Source organism: Capricornis sumatraensis, chromosome 9 (assembly GCF_032405125.1).
Source record: "Capricornis sumatraensis isolate serow.1 chromosome 9, serow.2, whole genome shotgun sequence".
In the NCBI taxonomy this organism is placed as follows: Eukaryota; Metazoa; Chordata; class Mammalia; order Artiodactyla; family Bovidae; genus Capricornis; species Capricornis sumatraensis.
The window spans coordinates 47272734-47296496 of record NC_091077.1 but is presented as its reverse complement, the minus strand read 5'-3'; the positions used below and the strand labels follow the sequence as shown (position 1 = coordinate 47296496).

Genomic DNA, 23763 nt, shown 5'->3' with positions numbered 1-23763 from the left:
TTTTCCCGTAACATACTTTAAATACCTATTTGAACTGGCACAGATGAAAGTACATTTCAGTGTTAAGGAAATTTTACTTCACTGAATTACCACAAAAATTTTCAAAGCATAAGCTTCGGAAGTAAGGCTTCGTGAAGATAAAAAGCGGGAACAATCAGGTGTGTGTGGTGGTGGGAGTCTTGTAAAAAGATTTTCAATGTTTTGGGTCATTTCCTTTTGCAGAGACTCCAATTTGATACAAACGTGCAGACCTTAGAATCTGTTTCATTAAACAAAACCACAGCTTCTGTAAACAGCTGTGGGAGAGGCAGGGGGAATCTGAGAAGACAGGCCCTCCGTGTTTGATGCTCAGGAGCCAGGAGGGTGCCAAGAGGCCGGCGGTGTTAACCTTTAGGGAACAAGGTCAGTGAGCTGGAATTGTCTCACTGACCAACCAGTTAGTGATTCTCTTACCACAGTAACCTCCTAAGTAAGCAGGTGACGTGGAACATGGTACACCGAAGAATGGGCTAGTTCTGCATCACGTCTTTCCTATGTCTGAGTAGCTATAAACTCTTTGATGTTAATCAGAAAACATTCAAGAGTCTTTTTCCTTCATTAAGTGTTAGCTGCTCAGTCGTATCCGACTGAGTCTTGGTGACCCCATAGGCTGTAGAATGCCAGGCTCCTCTGTCCATAGGATTTCTCAAGTAAGAATACTGGAGCGGGTAGCCATTCTCATCTGCAGGAGATCTTCCCAACCCAGGGATTGAACCCAGGTCTCCTGCCTTGTCAGGCAGATTCTTTACCATCTGAGCCACCAGGGAAGCCTTCATTAGCTGCTTTCAACCCCAATTCTATTTCCTGGAGGAGGAAAGACCATGGTGGTCAAGAGCATGGACTCTAGGGCCAGACCTTCCAGACTCAAATTTCAGATCTCCTCCCTCCTATCTGGAGAACATCCTCACTATGGCTAAGGATATGTTAACTGTAAAACGGGGATAATAACAGAATGCACTTCATAGGATTATTGTAAAGATTAGAGGGAGTTAATACACATACATATAATATGTACACAGTATGTATATATGATAATAAATATATGTATTATAAAATGTTTATCAAAATGTTACTGAATAATTTATTTTTAATCATCTAAACCAATTTACTTTTAATAATCAGTGAAGATAAAGGTAGAGAATAGCACTATTCAATACGAATATAAGGCAAGCCACATCATAAGCCACAATTTAATTTTAAATTTTCTGATAGCTACATTATAAAAGCTGAAATTAATAATGGTGTGATGGTGTGAAGTCACTCAGTCGTGTCCGACTCTTTGCGACCCCATGGACTGTAGCCTACCAGGCTCCTCCCTCCATGGGATTCTCCAGGCAAGAGTACTGGAGTGGGTTGCCATTTCCTTCTCCAGGGGATCTTCCCGACCCAGGGATTGAACCTGGGTCTCCCACATTCCAGGCAGATGCTTTAACCTCTAAGCCACCAGGGTAGATTTTATCTAACCCAATATATCTAAAATATTAGTATTTCAACACGATTGAAATTTTTTAATTGTTGAAATATTTTTACATTTTTTGTATCAAGTCTCTGAAATTCGATGTGTATTCTACACTTTTATATGTAGCATCCCTCAATTTAACTGGCCACATTTGGAGTGCTCAATATCCACGTGTGACTAGTGGCTACCATATTGGATAGTGCAGGTATACACACTCAAGCTATTAGTCTAGGCTACCTCATGGAGGTAGGGTGGAGGCAGGGTGGGGGTGCTAGGAACATCTTGTTGAATTCTACATTGTTTACTATGTAACAATGACGACACAAGTCTTTAAAATCCAGTAAGTTATAAAGAAGTAAGGGAAAAAATAAAAAGCAAAAACTAAACAGCTGCAGGAGAGGCAGGAAGAACCTGAAACATTCACAGAAATACAAAGGAAAGCAAGTTAATCAGGGAATTAGGAGAACTGGGTTCTAGGTCATAAGTGGGACCTTCAGAAAACCCTTTCCCATTCCTGGACATCAGTTTCATTATACTTAGTTTAGAACTGTATGATTACTTATAACCTTCCAGTTCTTAGAATATACAAATGTCAGCCATTATATTTCTAATTATTACCTCCAAGAATCTATCAACAGATGAGAATTCTCTCCTCACACCTGGAGATGATTTATCTGTAAGCAGGACAGGTGGCACGAATTCTTGCAGCCTGATCATTTCCTAACTCTACATCTGCTTTGAAAGCATATTTTTGTGCGCTGCTGGCTCTCAACATTCCAAGCTCCAAAGAGCTTATTACATTTACCTGCACCCTGGGTCCTCCCGTGGTCCCTATGGTCACACACACCCTGAGAACTGAAAACAATGAGCCTGACCTTCTCACTCCCCCGCAGGAATGATTTGGTCCGAATGCAAGGAAATCTGGGAGGAGGGGCCGCGGGAGTACGTGCTGCACCTGTGGAACCTGCTGGATTTCGGGATGCTGTCCATCTTCGTGGCCTCCTTCACGGCGAGGTTCATGGCTTTCCTGAAGGCCAGCGAGGCCCAGCTGTACGTGGACCAGCACGTGCAGGATGACACACTGCACAACGTCTCGCTTCCGCCGGAAGTGGCCTACTTCACCTACGGTGAGTCAGAAGTTGCGGTGAGGATGGTGAGTCTGCAGGTGTTCTGCTGCGCGTTGATTGGCTTGTTTGCAGGGCGTGGCCAGGAGCTTGGGTGCTCCGCAGTTGGTGGTTTATAACGTCACTGTGGCCCACTTTGGTCTTCTCTGCTGTCAAAGCAGACACTCCTCACCACCTCCCAAGGAAGTCCTGGTCCCTGCAATAAACTAGCAGTAGAATGTGGAATTAATAACTATGAGAAATGTATCCATTTGTGTTGGAAAGGATGAATTTGTTTTGGAAAGACTCTTGGAGCCTCCGTGGGATTCTTTTCTTTTTTCTTTCGTTTTGAAGACATCTCATTTTTTATGTGGATCCCGGAGTTTTTCCTTCCATATTGGATCCATGTGTTCTGTGTAAGAATAAGTCTTGCTTTCCCAGTTCAAAAGTTATTTTCTCATGGTAAGATATGTTCTTAGAAGATGCCTTAATTCTTTCAAATCACAAGGCCATACAGTGTGAGGTGCTAGATTGAATTTTTAGTAGTACTAGTAAGAGTTATGGCTTCCCTGGTGGCTCAGAGGGTAAAGCGTCCACCCGCGATGCAGGAGACCTGGGTTCAATCCCTGGGTTGGGAAGATCCCCTGGAGAAAGAAATGGCAACCCACTCCAGTGTTCTTGCCTGGAGAATCCCATGGACAGAGGACCCTGATAGGCTACAGTCCATGGGGTCACAAAGAGTTATAAGAGTTATAGCATTTATCAAGGACCCACTTAGATGTTAGGAACTGTATAGACATTTTACACTATAAACTTCAGTCGTTGCAACAGCCCCATGGAAAGGTTATTTTTGTTGTTCCTATTTTATTGATGAAGAAACAGGTTTTCATGGCATGGTTTATAATGTTCCCAGAAATTACAGGATTGCCTTGGATAGCAAGGGATCCTTGTTCAACATGAAAACCATGCAGAATGGCATAGCCTTTATGTTCCCAGGCTTTAGAGTTAGAGAGACCTGAACTCAAATCCTACTTCTGCAGCTTACTATAAGGACTTGCTTGCTTAATTTTTCTGACCCTCAATTTTCCTGTATGTAAAAGTGGGATAATGCATATGTCAGAAAACTTGTGTTGAGGGTTAAATAAGATAGTACACATGAAGAATTCTGCACTGTGTCCTGAAATATTAAATGCTCACTGATAGTAACAGTTATTATCACTACTACCTCTGGGGTCATTTTCTTGCTCAATCATAATATCTTCTGCACTAAAGGAGAAAGATGAGCGGGGGAGAACAAACAATAGATATGTGTTGTTACCAGTCAATTAGCTGGACATTACAGTGGCAGCCGCTACATCATGAGGGTTTGAGTGTCAAATGTCCCTGTTATATGAAAGCCACATGGTGCTGTGACCACTGAATCTTGATCCAGTGCAGTAATGATCTGCAGAAGGTTGGCCCCTTAACATAAAAGTTGAGTTGTTGCCCATATTCAATGTAGATTGAGGTAGGCAGATTACGTTAAATGTAAATGTGGGAAACCCCCCCCCCCATTAAGAAATGGAGTCTTGTAGTATTACAAATCATCCCGTCTTCATTTAGCAGATCCAGACATTTTAAAAACATGGGCTTGTATATTTTTTCTTCTATGCTGCTCAGGGTTTGTTAAGGAAAGATGAGAGAATCTTGATACTGCATTGAATACTTTTCTTAGGGCTGTGATTCAAGCCACAGTATTGTTCACTCGTGACTTCTATTCCTTTTATGGATTGTATTAAAGTCGCACCCAGCCCAAAGCTTTGCACTTTATTGCCCTTGCGTTTTGGTTCACCCTGTGCCCTTGAAATCTTTTTCATCTCAAAGGCTTGGCTTGTACCCCAGTTATGGAGGCAGAGTGCCCTCTAGTGGTCATCCAAGCAGTGGTCCCTTCTAACTTCTATAGCACCAAGCAGTCAGGTGTTTTTCAGGTTGCAATTTTTTTCCTAGAAACAACTGCAAGAGGAAGAAAATCCCTTTGTCTGAATTGTCAAAGTGCTATTTGCTTTTACGACCATCAAAACTCTTAAGAGCCAATCAAAGTTGAATCAGTTCAGTAAATTCACTCAGTCGTGTCCAACTCTTTGTGACCCCATGGACTGCAGCACACCAGGCCTCCCTGTCCATCACACAACTCCCAGTGTTTACTCAAACTCATGTCCATTGAGTTGGTGATGCCATCCAACCATCTCATCCTCTGTTATCCCCTTCTCCTCCCGCCTTCAGTCTTTCCCAGCATCAGAGTCTTTTCAAATGAGTCAATTCTTCACATCAGGTGGCCAAAGTACTGGAGTTTTAGCTTCAGCATCAGTCCTTCCAATGAATATTCGGGACTCATTTCCTTTTGGATGGACTGTTGGATCTCCTTGCTGTCCAAAGGACTCTCAAGAGTCTTCTCCAACACCACAGTTAAAAAGCATCAATTCTTCGGCCCTCAACTTCCTTTATAGTCCAACTCTCACATCCATACATGACTACTGGAAAAACCATAGATAGACCTTTGTTGGCAATGTAATGTCTCTACTTTTTAATATGCTGTCTAGGTTGGTCATAACTTTTCTTCCAAGGAGCAAGCGTCTTTTAATTTCATGGCTGCAGTAACCATCTGCAGTGATTTTAGAGCCCCAAAAAATAAAGCCTGTCACTGTTTCCATTGTTTCCCCATCTATTTGCCATGAAGTGATGGGACAAGATGCCATGATCTTAGATTTCTGAATGTTGAGTTTTAAACCAAATTTTTCACTCTCCTCTTTCACTTTTATCAAGAGGCTCTTCAGTTCTTCACTTTCTGCCATAAGGGTGGTGTCATCTGCATATCTGAGGTTATTGATATTTCTCCCAGCAATCTTGATTCCAGCTTGTGCTTCATTCAATCCAGCATTTCTCATGATGTACTCTGCATATAAGTTAAATAAACAGGGTGACAATATACAGCCTTGACGTACTCCTTTCCCAATTTGGAACCAGTCTCTTGTTCCATGTCCCCTTCTAACTGTTGCTTCTGGACCTGCATACAGATTTCCCAGGAGGCAGGTCAGATGGTCTGCATTCCCATCTCTTGAAGAATTTTCCACGGTTTGTTGTGATCCACACAGTCAAAGGCTTTGGCATAGTCAATAAAGTAGATGCTTTTGAATACTTTTCACTAAAACTTCTCACTGGGTCAGACTTCCCTGCTGGCTCAGATGGTAAAGCATCTGCCTACAATGCAGGAGACCCAGGTTCAATCCCTGTTTCGGGAAGATCCTCTGGAGAAGGAAATGGCAACCCACTCCAGTACTCTTGCCTGGATAATCCCATGGATGGAGGAGCGTAGTAGGCTACAGTCCAGTCCATGGGGTCTCAAAGAGTTGGACAACTGAGCGACTTCACTTCACTTCTCACTTCTGACTGGGTCACTAGGATCTGATAACAGCTATCTTAATAGATTATCTTACTTAATAGATTATCTTAATAGATAACAGCTATCTTAACAGGTTACAGGAGTGGCTTTTATTATTACAGCTGAGGTTTAAAATAATAAATTATCAGTCAGTTCAGAGGCTCAGTTGTGTCCACTCTTTGCAACCCCATGAATCGCAGCACACCAGGCCTCCCTGTCCATCACCAACTCCCGGAGTTCACCCAGACGCACGTCCGTCAAGTCAGTGATGCCATCCAGCCATCTCATCCTCTGTCGTCCTCTTCTCCTCCTGCCCCCAACCCCTCCCAGCATCAGAGTATTTTCCAATGAGTCAACTCTTCGCATGAGGTGGCCAAAGTACTGGGGCTTCACCTTTAGCATCATTCCTTCCAAAGAAATCCCAGGGCTGATCTCCTTCAGAATGGACTGGTTGGATCTCCTTGCAGTCCAAGGGACTCTCAAGAGTCTTCTCCAACACCACAGCTCAAAAGCATCAATTCTTTGGCACTCAGCTTTCTTCACAGTCCAACTCTCACATCCATACATGACCACAGGAAAAACCATAGCCTTGACTAGACGGACCTTTGTTGGCAAAGTAATGTCTCTGCTTTTGAATAGGCTTTCTAGGTTGGTCATAACTTTCCTTCCAAGGAGTAAGCGTCTTTTAATTTCATGGCTGCAGTCACCATCTGCAGTGATTTTGGAGCCCAAAAAAATAAAGTCTGACACTGTTTCCACTGTTTCCCCATCTATTTCCCATGAAGTGATGGGACCAGATGCCATGATCTTTGTTTTCTGAATGTTGAGCTTTAAGCCAACTTTTTCACTCTCCACTTTCACTTTCATCAAGAGGTTTTTTAGTTCCTCTTCACTTTCTGCCATAAAGGTGGTGTCATCTGCATATCTGAGGTTATTGATATTTCTCCCAGCAATCTTGATTAAATTATAGGGAGAGACAAAAACAAAATTCCTTTTGGCATCTGTTTGAAGAATCTGAGTCCTATTTCATGGTATCCAAATGTGCTATTTATCTATAGAGAGGGCAACAGATATATTGGAAAAAACATCATTTGGTCCCCTACTTCTCTTTCCAAGTTATGACCTTGATGAGGACACAAAGTCCATAAATTTATCTATTTCCGTTTATAATTTAGAATGCACTACATGAAACTCTGGCAAGTAGAGGTCTGGCTTCCGTTACTAAAGATCTCTTACCGCCCTTTATTATTGTAATTGTTTAACAGAGTCTGTGCAAATAAAGAACAAAATCCTTCGTCTTCCTTCTCTCTTGGGGGCCAAAAATCAGTAGGTAATATCCTTACTATTTGCATTTATCTGGCTCTGGAAAGGACCCCATACCCCAGATCCAATCTTTAGGATGGCAATAATAGTACCTGCTCTACAGGGCTGTTGTGAAAATTACAGCTAATGTAAGTGTAAGGGCTAATTTAGGGTTCTCTATGTTTCTCCATTTAAGTTTCACTTAGTATTTCTCAACAGGGACGCAATTGACTTGTTCAGCAGAGCAGTCCTCATGGAGCAGGTCTGTCTGGAACACTGCAGGATATTAACATCCCAGTAATACTCCTACTTAGTCACTGAGATGACCACGGATGCCCCCCAACACACACCATCCTAGGAGGAAGGTGCTACTGTCACTCGAAAAGCACTGTTTTATGTCTTGACACATAGTAGGCAGCTTGTTAAAGAAAGCTGCTGCTCTCTGCACCATCGGAACTACAGTAGGAATACTGTACAGGTTTGCTCTGCTGTAGGGATACACACAGGGTGGGGCAGACCCTCACCAGTGACCACAAGCAGAATCTCCCCAGCACAGGACAGGTCCCAGGACTCTCGCCACGTGGAACAGGGGTGCCATAGTCATCCTGGATGACTGGTCACCACTTTTGGGTCCTTAGCTCACCCAAGGGGCAACTCCCAGACACACACTGTCTGGGAAACAAAACCCAGGAGCGTCTTCTCAGGCAAGAACCTTCAGATTCCTGGCCCCGTGTGTGTTGTCTCTCCAGTCCTGTCTGACTCTTTGTGATCCTATGGACTGTAGCACTCCGGGCTCCTCTGTCCATGGGGATTCTCCAGGCAAGAATACTGGAGTGGGTTGTGATGCCCTTCTCCAGGGGACCTTCCCGACCCAGGGATCAAGCACGTCTCCTGTGACTCCTGCATTGCAGGCAAATTCTTTACCCTGAGCCACCAGGGAAGCCCCTTCCTGGCCCCTGTGTGAGCTCATTTGTTCTGATTTACAGCTAAACTTGTGGTTAGAATTTCATTCAATCATCTAACAAGTATTTATCAGCACCTGCTGTAGGCCAGACCCTTGTCCCCAGGGAGCCCTGGGTGGTCTGCAATTTGTTTTCCAGCTAAGCACTTTAGATATATGACTTTATTTCATCCTCATCACAGTTCTGTAAGGTTGATGATATTATCCCCAGTTTGCAGATGGGGAAAATGAAGCTTACAAGGTTCATTGGACAGCCTCTTCAATAAGTAATGCTGGGTAAACTGGACAGCTACATGTCAAAGAATGAAATTAGAACATTCTCTAACACCATACACAAAAATAAACTCGAAATGGATCAAAGACCTAAATGTAAGGCTGGACACCATAAAGCCCTTGGAGGAAAACATAGGCAGAACATTCTTTGACATAAATTATAGTAATATCTTTTTTTTGATCCACCTCCTAGAGTAATGAAAATAAAAACATAAATAAGCAAATGGGACCCAATTCAACTTAAAAGCTTCTGCACAGCAAAGGGAACCATCAACAACATGAAAACACAATCCACAGAATGGGAGAAAATATTTGTGAATAATGCAAATGACAAGGGATTAATCTCCAAAATATACAAAAGCTCATGCAGCTCTGTCATGAAAACAACCCAATCAAAACCTGGGCAGAAGATCTAAGCAGACACCTCTCCAGAGAAAAAAAATACAGATGGCCAAAAAGCATGTAAAAAGATGCTCAACATCGCTGATTATCAGAGAAATACAAATCAAAACTACAATGAGGTATTACCTCACACCAGCCAGAATTTTGCTGTTGTTCAGTCACTCAGTCGTGTCCAACTCTTTGCGACCCCATGGACTGCAGCATGCCAGGCTTCCCTGTCCTTCACCATCTCCCAGAGCTTGCTCAAACTCATGTTCATTGAGTCAGTGATGCCATCCAGCCATCTCATCCTCTGTTGTCCCCTTCTCCTCCTGTCTTCAATCTTTCCCAGCATCAGTATCTTTCACAATGGGTCGGGTCTTCGGTATCATGTGGCCAAAGTATTGGAGCTTCAGCTTCAACATCAGTCCTTCCAATGAATATTCAGGATTGATTTCCTTTAGGATTGACTGGTTTGATCTCCTTGCAGTCCAAGGGACTCTCAAGAGTCTTCTCCAAAACCACAGTTCAAAAGTATCAGTTCTTTGGCACTCAGCTTTCTTTACAGTCCAACTCTCACATCCACACATGACCACTGGAAAACAATAGCTTTGACTAGATGGACCTCTGTTGGCAGAGTAATGTCTCTGCTTTTTAATATGCTGTCTAGGTTGGTCATAGCTTTTCTTCCAAGGATCAAGTGTCTTTTAATTTCATGGCTGCAGTCACCACCTGCAGTGATTTTGGAGCCCCCCCAAAATAAAGTCTCTCACTGTTTCCATGGTTTCCCCATCTATTTGCCATGAAGCAATGGAACCAGATGCCACAATCTTAGTTTTTTGAATGTTGAGCTTTAAGCCAGCTTTTTCACTCTCCTCTTTCACCTTCATCAAGAGGGTCTTTAGTTCCTCTTCACCTTCTACCATAAGGGTGGTGTCATCCTCATATCTAAGGTTATTGGTATATATCTCCCCGCAATCTTGATTCCAGCTTGTGCTTCATCCAGCCCAGCATTTCTCATAATGTACTCTGCATATGATTTAAATAAGCAAGGTGACAATATACAGTCTTGATGTACTCTTTTCCCAATTTGGAACCAGTCCATTGTTCCATGTCTGATTCTAACTCTTGCTTCTTGACCTGCATATACAGGTTACTCAGGAGGCAGGTAAGGTGGTCTGGTACTCCCGTCTCTTTAAAATTTTTCAGTTTGTTGTGATCCACACGGTCAAAGGCTTTAGCATAGTCAATGAAGCAAAAGTAGATGTTTTTCTGGAATTCTCTTGCTTTTTCTATGATCCAGTGAATGTTAGCAATTTGATCTCTGGTTCCTCTGCCTTTCCTAAATTTAGCTTGAACATCTGGAAGTTCTTGGTTCATGTACTGCTGAAACCTGGCTTGGAGCGTTTTGAGCATTACTTTGCTAGTGTGTGAAATGAGTAGGATTGTGTGGTCGTTTGAACATTCTTTGGCACTGCTTTTCTTTGAGATTGAAATGAAAACTGACCTTTTCCAGTCAGAATGGCCATCATCAAAGGTCTGTAAACAACAAATGCTGGAGAGTGTGAAAAAAAGGGAATCCACCTACACTGATAGTGGGAATATAAATTGGTACAATCACTAACTGGGAATCAAACTACCATATGACCCAACAATCCCACTACTGGGCATATACCCTGAAGAAACCATAATTGAAAAAGACACATGTACCCCAATGTTCACTGCAGCACTATTTACAATAGCTAGGACACGGAAGCCACCTAGATGTCCATCAATAGATGAATGAATAAAGAATTTGTGGTACATATATACAATGGAATATTACTCAACCATAAAAAGGAATGCATTTGAGTCAGTTCTAATGAAGTAGATGAACCTAGAGCCTATTATATAGAGTGAAGTAAGTCAGCAAAACAAATATTGTATATTAATGCATATGTAGGGAATCTAGATGGAGAAGGCAATGGCACCCCACTCCAGTACTCTTGCCTGGAAAATCCCATGGACAGAGGAGCCTGGTGGGCTTCAGTCCATGGGGTCGCAAAGAGTCAGACACGACTGAGCGACTTCACTTTCACTTTTCACTTTCCCGCATTGGAGAAGGAAATGGCAACCCACTCCAGTGCTCTTGCCTGGAGAATCCCAGGGACGGGGGAGCCTGGTGGGCTGCCGTCTATGGGGTCACACAGAGTCGGACATGACTGAAGCGACTTAGCAACAGCAGCAGCAGGGAATCTAGAAAGATGGTACTGATGATCCTATTTTCAGGGCAGCAATATAGACACAGGCATACAGAACAGATCTGTGGGCACAATCTGGGAAGGAGAGGGCAGGACATTGCAACATGCGTATCCATGTGCAAAGTGAGGCAGCCAGTGGAAACTCGCTGCATGGCACAGGGGGCTCCAGTCAGGCGCTCTGTAACAACCTAGAGCGGGGGTGGGTGGGAGGCAGAGGGAGGTTTTCAGGAGAGGGGACTTATGTACACCTATGACTGATCCATGCTGGTATATGGCAGAAACCAGCACAATATCGTAATGCAATTATCCTCCAATTAAAAATAAATGTAAAATTTTTTTTTAAACTTAGAACTACCATATGATCCAGCAACCGCACTCCTGGTCACATACACAGAGAAAATCCTAATTTCAGAAGATACATGCCCCCCAGTGTTCATTGCAGCACGATGCACGATAGTCATGATGTGGAAGCAACCTAAACGGCCGTTGACAGAGAAATGAATAAAGAAGCTGTGGTGCATAGACACAATGGACTGTTACTGAGCCAAAAAAATGAGATGATGCCATTTACTGCAATACAGGTGGATCTAGAGATTATCATACTGAGCATGCCAGAGAAGGACAAATATCATATAACACTCATGTGGAATCTAATCTTTTTTAAGATGCAAATCAACTATTTATAAAATAGAAGCAGGCTTACAGATATCAAATACAAACTTATGGTTACCAAAGAGGAGAGGGACAAATCAGGAGCTTGGAATGAAAATACACATATTTATATATAAGATGGATGCTGTACAGTAGGGAACTCCACCCAATATTTTGTGATAACGTATATGAGAAGAGAATATTAAAAATATGTATGACTGAATCACTGTGCTGTATACTTGAGACTAACACAACATTATAAACCAACTATACTCCAGTAAAATTAAAATATTTTAAAAAAATTTTAAGTGACAATAAAAGATTTCAAAGGAAAACAAAAATGTTAGCCACTCTCTAGAAAGGCCACTTTCAACCTCAGGTCTTCCTGACGCCTAGGTCTATGCTCCTCACCACCACCTTCTTGCGATGGGAAACCCCTGCTTATAGAGCTCCAACCCTGGAAAGGAAGACGGGATAGCAAGCAGCGTGGTCGGGGCCGTGACAGGAGAATACACAGGCTACCGTGGGAGCAGAGAGGGGGACAGGGAGGCTGCCCAGAAGGCGGGGTGGGGGAGGGGCGGGGTGGGGGAGGGGGCACAGAGGACTTCTCAAAAGAGAAGACACTAGAGCAGAGTCTTGAAGGAAGACTGGGATTGAAGTGAGGGGAGGGTGCTCTAGACAGATGAGCCAGCATATTCCAAGAGGGAGGGTGGCATCTTCAGTATATTGGGATTAAAGATACGGGCAGGCAGACAAGTGATGAGGTTAGAGGCCTCTACAGATACCTAACTGGTTTCTCTTCCAGAGCACCAGTGAGTAACCCAGCTTGTTTTCTTTTAGCCAGGGACAAGTGGTGGCCTTCAGACCCTCAGATCATATCAGAAGGGCTATATGCGATAGCTGTCGTGCTGAGCTTCTCTCGAATCGCATACATCCTGCCAGCCAACGAGAGTTTTGGGCCTCTGCAGATCTCCCTGGGGAGAACCGTGAAAGATATCTTCAAGTTCATGGTCATTTTCATCATGGTATTTGTGGCCTTCATGATTGGGATGTTCAATCTGTACTCCTACTACCGAGGTGCAAAGTACAACCCAGCGTTTACAACGTGAGTATCCCAGAGCCCTCTCCTGAGGAGCACCCCGGCTCCCCAGGCATCCTTGGCAGCCTCTTGCAGGTGGTTCCTTGCAGGATATTTGGGTTTCCTTGGCATTTCTAAAGGTTAAAGGCGACTTTAGTCAAGGGTGGTTTCAAGTTCAGGTTCTGGTATTGGAAGAACAGAAGAGCTACGTTAAACCTTCACTTACATCTTACATGCTATGTGGCCATGAGCATGTTCCTTAACTTCCTTGAGTCTTAGTTTCCTCATCTTTACAATTAGGCAACTAATAATACCTGCATAATAGGGATAGTGTGAGGCTTCAATAAGGTGAATTAACTGCCACATAGTACAGTAAATGGAATTATTACAATAAGCTTAATCTGTGTTACCTAGAAAGCAAAGCCCTGGGCAAGTCTTGTATGCCAACATTTCATTGGAGAGGAGGAGTTGCAATCCAAATGAAATGAGGTAGAAGGAAAAAAGAAAATGCGTGTGGGAGGAGGGAAAGCATATTGCCGATTGGGCCACCATCTACCAAGACCCACGACTTGGTCATGATGGACTTTTACAGTGAGACATACAGTACTGCACTGCAGAGCAGCCTATCAGGATAGAGTCAGAGAATTCATCAGCCACAGCTTTCCCACCTGCTTTCTCTCATTAGTCAGATTCACTCAACAGGACATTCATGAACCTAACACTTCCAGGTTAGGCCCTGGGGAAGCCACATCCATACAAGTCTGCCTGTGGGCACAGCTCCGCAGCTCTCCATGCCTGGCTGGGCAGACCAGCACTGCGTACAGGCAGCGAGCGAATTCTGCAGCATCGCATGCCTCAGCAGCACAGAAGGCTCAGGCAGGGGAGGCAAGAGGAGGTGGAGTGACCTGAGACAAGGTGCTTGTCAGGCCAGCTAACCTCGGGGTCCAGAAGGAGCTGCTGCAGGCAGAGCGAGCAATGCCTCGGCCTCCTCCAACCCTGCCCCCGCCCCAGGGTGGGGACAGAGCTCACCAAGCCGATGTCCACAAAGATCTGGAGCTCCTCCCCTCTGGGGGATGCTGGGTGGTCTCCCGGAGGGTCCTCGGTAGCATTGAGCAGTAGTCTAGTAGAAGAATCTGGCAAATCTGAGTTTACATCCTGGCACGGGCATTTAGTAGCTAATGACCTTAAGCCAGGTCACTTGATTGGTCTGAGCCTCTGTGTCCTCATTGACAAAATGGAAATAAGGCTCATAAAGACCTGACAATAAGGTTCATAAATACCTTCATGAATAAACAAAGCAGTTCTGTAAAGTGCCTGAAGCCCAGAAGCGTTTCCAGTCCAGGCCCTGCCCCAGGCTCACCTCATTCCAGAATTGCTCCCAGCCTTCATGGCTTCCATCTAGAGTCTGGACATAAGGACAGTCAGGTCTCCAGCCATAAGCACGGCAGCTGGGACCAACAGGGCTAAACTCTTGTTGACATGGGTCCCCAAGAAGCCCCAAGGGGGCTGGAATTATTTTTCCAACCAGTGACAAGCGTGGAGCCACACCACGCAGACTCCCTGAGCAGGTCCCACCTTACGGGCAGACCTCCACTTGACCCTTCTCGCAGAGAAATCACCCTTCAAGGGAAGGTCCATAACTTGAAGAACCCAGACCGAGTGCGATGCACCCCATGCCCCTCAGCCCTGAATCGCGGACTGCACTGCTCAGCCCAGGTGGAACTGCCTAGAAGGGTGGGCCCCTGGAGCAGCTGAAGCACAGAAGCTGTCACTCTCTGAGGCAAGGAATCAGTGTGTGTTCACAGAGAGCCGGGGCCTGGCCCAGTGCTGAGAAAGGTACCCGTGGGTGGCTGGCTGTGTGTCTCAGCCCACCGCACCCTCGGCTCAGACAGACTAGGTTTCCGTCTGACAGTCTGAGCTCTTCTCTGCGGGTTGTGTGGTCCTGGGCAAGTGCTTCATTCCCCACCCCACCCCGGCCGCAGGGCATTCATGTCCCCAGGTCTGAAATGACAACTTCAAGATGGCCATCTTCGCAGGATTGTTGTAAGGATCCAAAGGGAAGACAGTGAATATAGTGCTTGGCATATAATAAGCCTTCAGTCAGTGATAATAGTGGAGATGGTGGGTAAGGAGGAAGAGGGGGTGGATGAGGAGGAGGGCACGGATTGAGCTACAAGAAAGGACACCTGGGTACTGACTTCCTAGGACCCTTTCTGGACAGGGACCTAGCCTACCAGCTATTCACCAGATCAGGCCAAATGCATTAGTGAGTCAGGTGGATTACTTCATAGCACTCCAACACTGGGTTGGAGTGTTGAAGGGGTGAAATAAGCTTGAATCACCCAAAAGCAAATTTTGCTCTGGATCTGCTAGAGGCAAAACTAACTGTATACACCCAGGGTGAGATGCGCTGTTTACGGATAGCAAGTCAAGATGTCAGTCAATAACACAAGGGCTCTGACCCTCTGTGGTCAGGCCCTGATGTTCTTCCTGTGTTTTCAGTCTAGGATGATGCCTTGTACAGAGCACTGCTCACTAAATCCTTCATAAACAAGCATGAGGGAACCCACAGGAGAAAGCAAGACAAATTCAAAGCAGTGGAGTAAGCGATCAACTGGGAACGTGAGCATGGGTACCTCTGTCTCCTTTCTCCTGCCCAGGGTGTTCTGTGCAATCCCTCTTTGCTCCCCCTACAAGGAAGCTGTACTGTTGGCCCACGGTTCCTCCAAAAGTCACTATCATGACACCTGAGACCTGAACAAGGTCATAACTTAAGAGTAGGGTTGTGAGTGAAAGTCACTCGGTCATGTCTGACTATTTAAGATCTCATGAACTCTACAGTCCATGGAATTCTCCAGGCCAGAATACTGAAGTGGGTAGCCTTTCCCTTCTCCAGGGGATATTCCCAACCCAGGAATCAACTGGGGTCTCCTGCATTACAGGCAGATTCTTTACCAGCTGAGCCACCAGGGAAGCCCAAGAATACTGGAGTGGGTAGCCTATCCCTTCTCCAGAGGATCTTCCCGACCCAAGGATCAAACCGGGGTCTCCTGCATTGCAGGCAGATTCTTTACCAACTGAGCTACCAGGGAAGGTCCAAGAGTAGGGCTGATGGGGCCACAATTCTCAGCTGGACACACACAGCCAATCTAGGGAGGGAGTCTTTGGCATCAGGAAAAGTCATGGGGAAAAGTGAGAGCAGGAGGAGGAGCCAAAGCACTTGGCTCGTCCCAGGTGCTGCGAACTGAAGAGAGATTCTGTAGACATGAGAGACCCAAGCAAAAAGGATCCAGGCCCTCCAGCATGGGCAAGGGAGAGGAAAAGGCATGGCAGCGGCAAGCAGGGTAAAGAAAGGACAGGATATTTATCGCCTTGGCAGCCCCTAAAAGGGGATGTGAAGCTGTGAATAGGACTTGATTGAACAGGGAATCAGTCAATAGAGCAGTGAAGTGGAGAGGAAAGAATGGATTTTTGTAAATGTCATCTCTTACCTTTTGACTGCTCTCTGGAGCATGTCACACACACACCCCACCCCCCAACCCAAGATTTCCTTGATACACAAAGAGCCACATGAGGATAAGGGATTCTCATGATTTAGGGGACTCAGAGCTACTCTGAGTGCCTCCAAGATTGACAATAAAGCTGAATGCTTCATAGCAGTCCGTACCCAGGCCACTCTGCCCACTCAGAATGCTCCCTTTGGCCCACCCCCCAGGGGCCCTCTGTCTGTGGACTTTAGAGCTTTAGGGGAGGATGGGTCCTCTCATCTGTTTTTATAGTCAGAAGACTCAACCCTACAAAAGGGAAATTTGGGCTGGAGCACACTACAGGTGCCCTAACCCTATCTTTGCTTCTGTAACCCCACCCTAGCCATGTTGAAGGACAGTTTGGGTCCCTAAGGGGTGTTCAGGTTCCGCTTTGGAAGTCAGCCATTAGGAAGCAACAGGGCACTGTCCCATAAGCTGCCTGTTCACCTCGGGGTGGGGCCCAGGCCAGCTCATAAGAGCCAGTCCCACTCGAATCCCACTGGTTACATGTCCACGCTTACGTCCTCAGTCGTGTCCAACTCTAGACGACCCCATGGACTATAGTCCACCAGGCTCCTCTGTCCATGGGATTCTCCAAGCAAGAATACTGGAGTGGATAGCCATTCCCTTCTCCATGGGATCTTCCCAACCCTGGGATCAAACCCAGATCACCTGCATTTCAGGCAGATTCTTTACTGTCTGGGCCACCAGCAAAGCCCTTGTTGAACTAAGTGAGAGTCTTACTGAGAGAATTTCAAGCCCTGTGAAGTCAGAATAGGTGGCCAGATCCCAGCAGAGAGCATGGTCAGCAGTCAAATCCTAGGAGCAGTTCCCAACTTCCCTGCTCCCTTCACCTTCAGAACCAAAGGTGTGCTTACATTTCATGCTGGCTTCAGTGTCAGGAGCTGGCATTCAGGGAGGTGCAAGAACAGGGGCATGTGTGCATAGGCCACTGGGTAGTGAGCTGGGCTTGTCTGCCCGTGACAGACGGGCACCAGCGGGCAGCTCACTGTCTCTAAGTCATTTCTGTTAGATACTGCAGGCGGCCAGAGGGGAGGAGGAGGAGGTGTGCAGACCAGCTTTATGCTCTCAGAGTATGAAACCTAAGTGTCCTCAGACAAGGCTGAGGAAGCGGAAGTGAAATCGCCTGAAAATGCATTTTCTTTAATAAAAAAGTCTTAAAGTTCTCAATTCCAACTGTTAGAAATTGTGTTCTTATTGGGAACATATCTTTGATGTTATCATGGAAATCAGTAGACACATAGAATTTGCTTTCTGGAGTTTTGTTTTGCAGCCCCTTTTGTTGGAATGCACATATTCCATAAGGCAAAGCTTTTCTGCTTAGAGATCATATGGAAACCTTGGGATCCAGTGCTCTAGTTAGTGTTGGAAAAAGAGAGACAAAAATCCTTGGCTCACTAGTGACATACAGCTGGATGAGAATACCAAGGGAAAGGGTGGGCTTCCCTATCCTCCAACTGGTGACTGTGGTAGGAGAGGTACCCAGAGAAGAATAGAAGGAGCTGCGGGCAACGAGGGGACCCAGGGCAGGGAAGTGAAGAGCTCTCTAACATGACTCAGGATGGGCTTCTGGTCTTCCCTTTGGGTGAACTTGGCCTTCCCCACTTAGTTTCGATTGGAGATTAAATGTAGGCCCTGATCCTCAAAAGGGACCCAGCTGATCTTTTCTACAGACTGTCGTGGAGTCAACTTCAAATACCTCTCTTAAGGTTATTCCGTTTCTGAGGAATCATTTTACCAAAAGGAACTTCAGCAGTGCTGGGCAAAACTAGAAGCTTCTGTTTTCTATGATAGTCGTGGAAAGTTTCCATACTCTATGTACACAAACTTGTTTGTACAGCAGGGGCAGAAGGCATTGAGTCAGCTCCAGCCACCTCAGTGGGGCTGCAGGAAAGCCAGCTCCTCCCTCCAGAGAGCCAGGAGGTGAGCCCTGGGGCTGAGGAAGGGCTCCCTGAGACTCTGCCCACACATACCACACCCCAGGGCCACTGTACCACCCTGCTGCTGAGCAGCTCATGACAAACACATGACATGCCCTCTCATTTAATCCACACGACTATGGAATAACACAGACACTACTACCAAGAAACTGAGGCTCAGTGAGATGGACTTGCCCAAGACCACAGAACCAAGAAGAGGATTTGGGCCCAGATCTGCATGGCTTCAGGCCTGTCTTCCACCTTCTGACCTAAAATTCCCCCCCTCCCACACCAGGGCCTGGGCTCCAAGGTAGAAGCTAAGTGTCTTTAAAAGTTGGGTCACTTTCCTATGACACTAAATACTAAAGAATGGCGTATTAAATTCAGATTTTGACTGTCCTTAGGAGCTTGATGATTCTACATATCTCCACTGTCAAGAAGCAGCCTGTGATTGTCCCTGGGTAAAGCATGCTTCTATTCCAAACTGTGCTCACTCATTTGACAAATGTTAGGGAGCAGCTACTCCATGCCAAATTCTGTGTTTGGCCCTGAGGTTATAAAGATTAATAATATAATCTTCCCATCCTTGAGGAACTCATAGACAAGTAGGGAATTTCAGCAAAGGGTGGGGGCATCAGTTATTTACACCATGTGATCAAAGGGTACTCAGGCAGCCCAGTGAGGAGGAAGCACTGAAATCTGCCTGGCAGGGTCAGGGAAGGCTTCATGGAGGGGGTGACCCTAATCAGAGGATCATGGAGGCCTGTTTAAGGTAAAAGAGCTGAGCACTTTTTTTAAGTGTAGAAAGCAGCTACCTCATTCCCCTGATTTGGATTTGTTCAGATGTTTCAATGCCTCATAATAGGTGAGAATTTTCTTAACAATAGCAAAAGCCACTTCCATTGGCAAGGTCTGGGGAAGGAACAACACATAGCATGTCAGGCCACAAAAGGTGGCAAGAAGAAGCCCCTGGAGCAGCCCAAGAAACAGGCCAAGGGACGGAGGAGATGAGGCAGTCATGCAGAAACAGAAAGAGAAGCAGAAGAAACTCTAGAAGCTAAAAACAAAGAGGGGAGAGCCCCATGGTCAAGGAGCAATTAAGAAATCTGCCCAAAGGTAAGCTCTTCCCTGTGCCTGAGGCAGTGGTGATCTCTATTCCTTTCCTGTTTAAACATCTGGATCCCCTGCTATAACATCTGTTGCAGCCTATAGTTAGAATGCTGAGTGTTGTCTTAAGAGCCTATGGTACATTGAAGAGAAAACTTTTGTGAAAAGAAAGTAGGCAAGTAGGTGAGAGTTTGGGGAAATGGTGGAAAATTCAATCAGATAATCCATCAGGAGCTAGACTGTGATGGTCTTTAGAAGTAAGTCCCAATAGGGTGTCAGCGTCTCTAAGGCCTTCTTTAAAATGAGGAAGCTGGTTTTATCTGCCTCCAGCAAGAACACTGTGATAATAGGGTAAAGGGTGGATTGGGAGGCGGAGGAAGGGACTGTTTGCCTGAGCTTGGTGCTGGGGGTTTTATAATGAGCAGAAATACTCACAGAACTTTCAGACTGGTTGGGAATGTGTTAGTCGCTCAGTCATGTCCAACTCTTTGCGACCCCATGGACTGTAGCCACCAGGCTCCTCCATCCATGGGATTTTCCAGGCAAGATACGGGAGTGGATTGCCATTTCCTTCTCCAAAGGGGGTTTTATACTGAGCAGAGATACTCTTGAAACTTGCAGACTGACTGGGAAGACAGATATTAATCAAACAGTCACAGGAATGAGGGCATATGTGCAACCGAGCAAATGTTCTGGAAGAAATGCAGCTCTGAAGGGAACTGATGGATCCATGAAGGGTCCGTGGCAGGAACCACAATCTGAGAGGATGCAAGCCTGCACTCAGGGGTGGCAGCCAGGATGGAGAACAGGCAATGGAGACGGTTAGAGTAAATGCGTCCTGGTGGCTGCCTGCATGTCAGGGTGTGTGGGCGGGGTGAAAGGAGGGTGTTCTCAGGTTCTGATGTTGATTAGGCCCTAGAAGTACGTAGAAAGAGAATCAAGAGGGTATCATGGGGAAGAGGGTAAGTTCCTAGTGACTGGGGAAAGGAATAGGGGCTTTGTTTGGCCTTTCCCAGAACCCATACCCAGCAGAGCTGAAGGAAGACATTCCAAACTACCTTCCAGAAGCATGGGTGAAGTGGTCCATGTCCTAAAGGACTGGAGGAGCAATGGGGGCCTTGAGGAGGGCCCATCCTCAGTACCAAGGGACAAGCAGAGACCTGCTGAAGGGGAGAAAGTGCTCTTACGCTAGACGTGTCATATTGTGCTTTGTAAACAGAAGAGCCTGAGACTTCCCTGACCCAAGGAAGGGAGGAAAGGGAGATGGTCGGGTGAGCCATATAGGCCCAGAAACATCCAGAAGGGAGTGATGAGCCAGAGGGGCCTCCTGAGAGCAAAGGGCCACATCTGCAAGAAGGGCCTGCCTGCAGAGGAGGACCTGCTGGGACAGCTGAGGTTAAATGGCATTGTCTGCCCTCATGCAACTCACTATAACCAGCAGCCAGTCAGGAGAAATCAGAACAGCATCATAGGACCGTGGCCTCTGCCATGTTCCTTGTACCGAGCATGTGGAGTGAGTTTGCAGGTGGGAATGTGGAGTGGGGTCAACCTTCTGGGCTCTATGGAGGAGAGGTTTTCCCAGGGTGCCGGGTCCATGTTGCAATATGGGCATCCCCAATATGGAAGTGTTATCATTGTACTATATCATATTTGAAAGTTATCATCTCACCTTTCATCTTATACATTCAAGTTAGGCTTAAGGGTTTGGGGGGGGATGAGAGAGCTCATTGTACCCATTTTCATGTGGGGAAACTAGCCCAGAGAGATTGAAGACTTGATGGAGGAGATGGCAGTGGTCAATGCTGGGGCTCAGGTCAGGCTCAGAAAGGCTAGGCATCTGGGAATAACCTGTATGTGTCCAAACAATAATAATAATTTCGGCCTAATATAATTTATCTTCACATAATCCTCCAAGAAGTGATAAAAATATATATCTTTCCCTGAGCTACTTTAGAAAAATGATTATACCTATTACAGCAGACATTCTGCTATCATATAATGTTTATTTATACCCTCTCCTCATGATTATTCATGACATGAATTCTTAAAGCCTGGTACCTTTGAGCTTCTGGAACAGGCCAAGAGCCCACAAAGTTGTGAGGAAAAAAGACTTGATGGAACACAGAAAATGTGCTTTTTTGGATGACACCTTCAGAGCGTATTTGCAGGCACTCCTCTATCTTATTCTCAGGCTGACTTGCAACATCTTAAACAAGGAAATTTCAACCTTTTATTCACCAAAATGCAACTCTAGGATGGAAATTAGGTGTACCTGTCATTCTTCAAAGTGACAGAGTGACAGAAAACTGGACTGTCCAGGGCTTGCTCTAGAATATTAACAGAAAAACAGCTAGCTATGGGGTGAGTCTGAGGCAAGCTGGCTAAGACAAATCACAGCATGCCTCGGTTTCCCAGCTTCAATCCTTCATTGATGAAAGATGTCTCCTGAGACCCCACTGTGAGCCGTGCACTGTTCTGGGTGTTGGGGGAAGAGCCGTGAGCAAGTCATGACCCCCTGGAGGTCACAATGCTCTGTGAATGGGAAAAGAGGGGAAATGATGTTGGTGGTGATAAAAAATAAACAAAAAGAAATGAGAACATTTTTGGCCATGCCACATGGCATATGGGATCTTTGTCCCCCAAATAGGGATCAAATCCACACCTCTTACATCAGAAGGGCAGAGACTTAACCACTGGAGAGCCAGAGAAGTCCCAGAACATTTTAAATGAAGTGCTAAGAGCTAGGAAGGAAATAGAAACATCATGAAAGTGTCAGTCCCTCAGTCGTGTCTTGTGACTGCATGGACTATAGCCTGCCAGGCTCCTCCGTCCACGGGATTCTCCAGGCAAGAATACTGGAGTGGGTAGCCATTTCCCTCTCCATGGGATCTTCCCTGACCAGAGATTGAGCCCAGGTCTCCTGCACTGCAAGCAAATTCTTTACCATCTGAGATAGTAATCAGGAAAGACCTCCTTCAGACATGGTCAGAGAAGGCTGACCTGACCAGGTGACAGTTCAGGTTAAAGTTTAACGGCTGAGAAGAATGAGGGGGACAGCCACGTGGGGAGGAAGGGGAAGGGTGACCCAGGCAGAGGGAGAAGGACCCTGAGTGAGGGGTGAGCCAGCATGAGGTCAGGGGAGCCCCAGCTGGGTGACTAGATTCAAACTGTTAGCCTATGGAAAGCTGCTAGGGAAAACAGGTAAGATCTGATGCATAGTTTTAAAGGATTATTCTGAGAATTGATGGTAGGGTGTGAGAGTCAACCTGATGCTGGAGCCTTTGCAGCTGAGGGTTGGGGGCGGCGGGGGGGGACCATGCTAACATTAGCCACATTTATTGCATATTGTTATGTGCCAGGCAGTATTTTGTGTACCTCACAAGCATTCCATTAGCTCATTTAACCATCACCAACACCCTATGCGGTAACGATTGTTTTCCTATTTTGAAGCTAGAAAAAAGGAGCCACAGAGAGGCTACATTATTTAGCCAAAAGCTCCCAGTCAGACACAGAACCTGCACTCTGACTGCTTCACCAGAGCTTCCCCTCGACCCTGGGATCAGTAGCAGGAAATCAGGATGTGCAATGGGGACTTGTTCATCCAAAGGACCATGAGTTTACTGAGTATCGTCAGTAGACCAAGTTCTGCACTAGGTCTGGGACTTCAAGGAGGAAGGAAACACAGCTCTGCCCTCAAGGAGCAACCAGGCTCCCAGGGAGAGGGGTGGGCCCTCAGCATGAATCAGTCCAGGCTCTGTGCACCCCAGTTCCTCGGCCCTGATTCTGGGGCCAGACTCCTCAACTACTGGACCATCTACATCACTCCTCATTCCGGGCCCAGGATAAACCAAGAGGTGAATCAGAGGAGCGTGGCAGGGGTGCAGTCCAGACTTCCTCAGGCACTGGACACTCCTGCCCTGACCACCCTCATGCCTGGTGCAAGTGTTTCTCGGACAGGCATAGCACTCGTGTGTGGTCTTTCTGGATTCCAAGCACCTTCTCACAGTCCCCACTGGGAGGCGGGTGAGTATTGTTCCTGCTTCAGCAGAACTCTAGCTCAAGGCCAGCTATTTATTGTCTTCTGACTTGAGAAACAGCCTTTCAGGAGCTGAAACAGCTGCTTAATTTGAAGTCTCTTTTAATCCCATGGACAGAGCAGCCTAGCGGGCTACACACAGTCCATAGGGTCACACAGAGTTGAACACAGATGAAGCAACTTAGCATGCATGTATGCACACACGTGCAGATTTGGGTAGGTAGCCGAACTGAACTGTTTGGGGTTGG

The 23763-nt window shown here is 46.0% G+C and overlaps 1 protein-coding gene across 4 annotated transcripts in view; it reads left to right on the top strand.

Moving 5' to 3' along the window:
* TRPC7 (transient receptor potential cation channel subfamily C member 7) overlaps nucleotides 1–23763 on the top strand; it is a 139898-nt gene that overhangs the window by 92652 nt on the left and 23483 nt on the right. For all 4 annotated transcript variants that reach the window (XM_068980043.1, XM_068980046.1, XM_068980045.1 and 1 more), the window contains 2 exons: nucleotides 2392–2625; nucleotides 12668–12932. In XM_068980043.1, the coding sequence (XP_068836144.1) occupies nucleotides 2392–2625; nucleotides 12668–12932 (499 nt within the window). The remainder of the gene's footprint in view (nucleotides 1–2391; nucleotides 2626–12667; nucleotides 12933–23763) is intronic.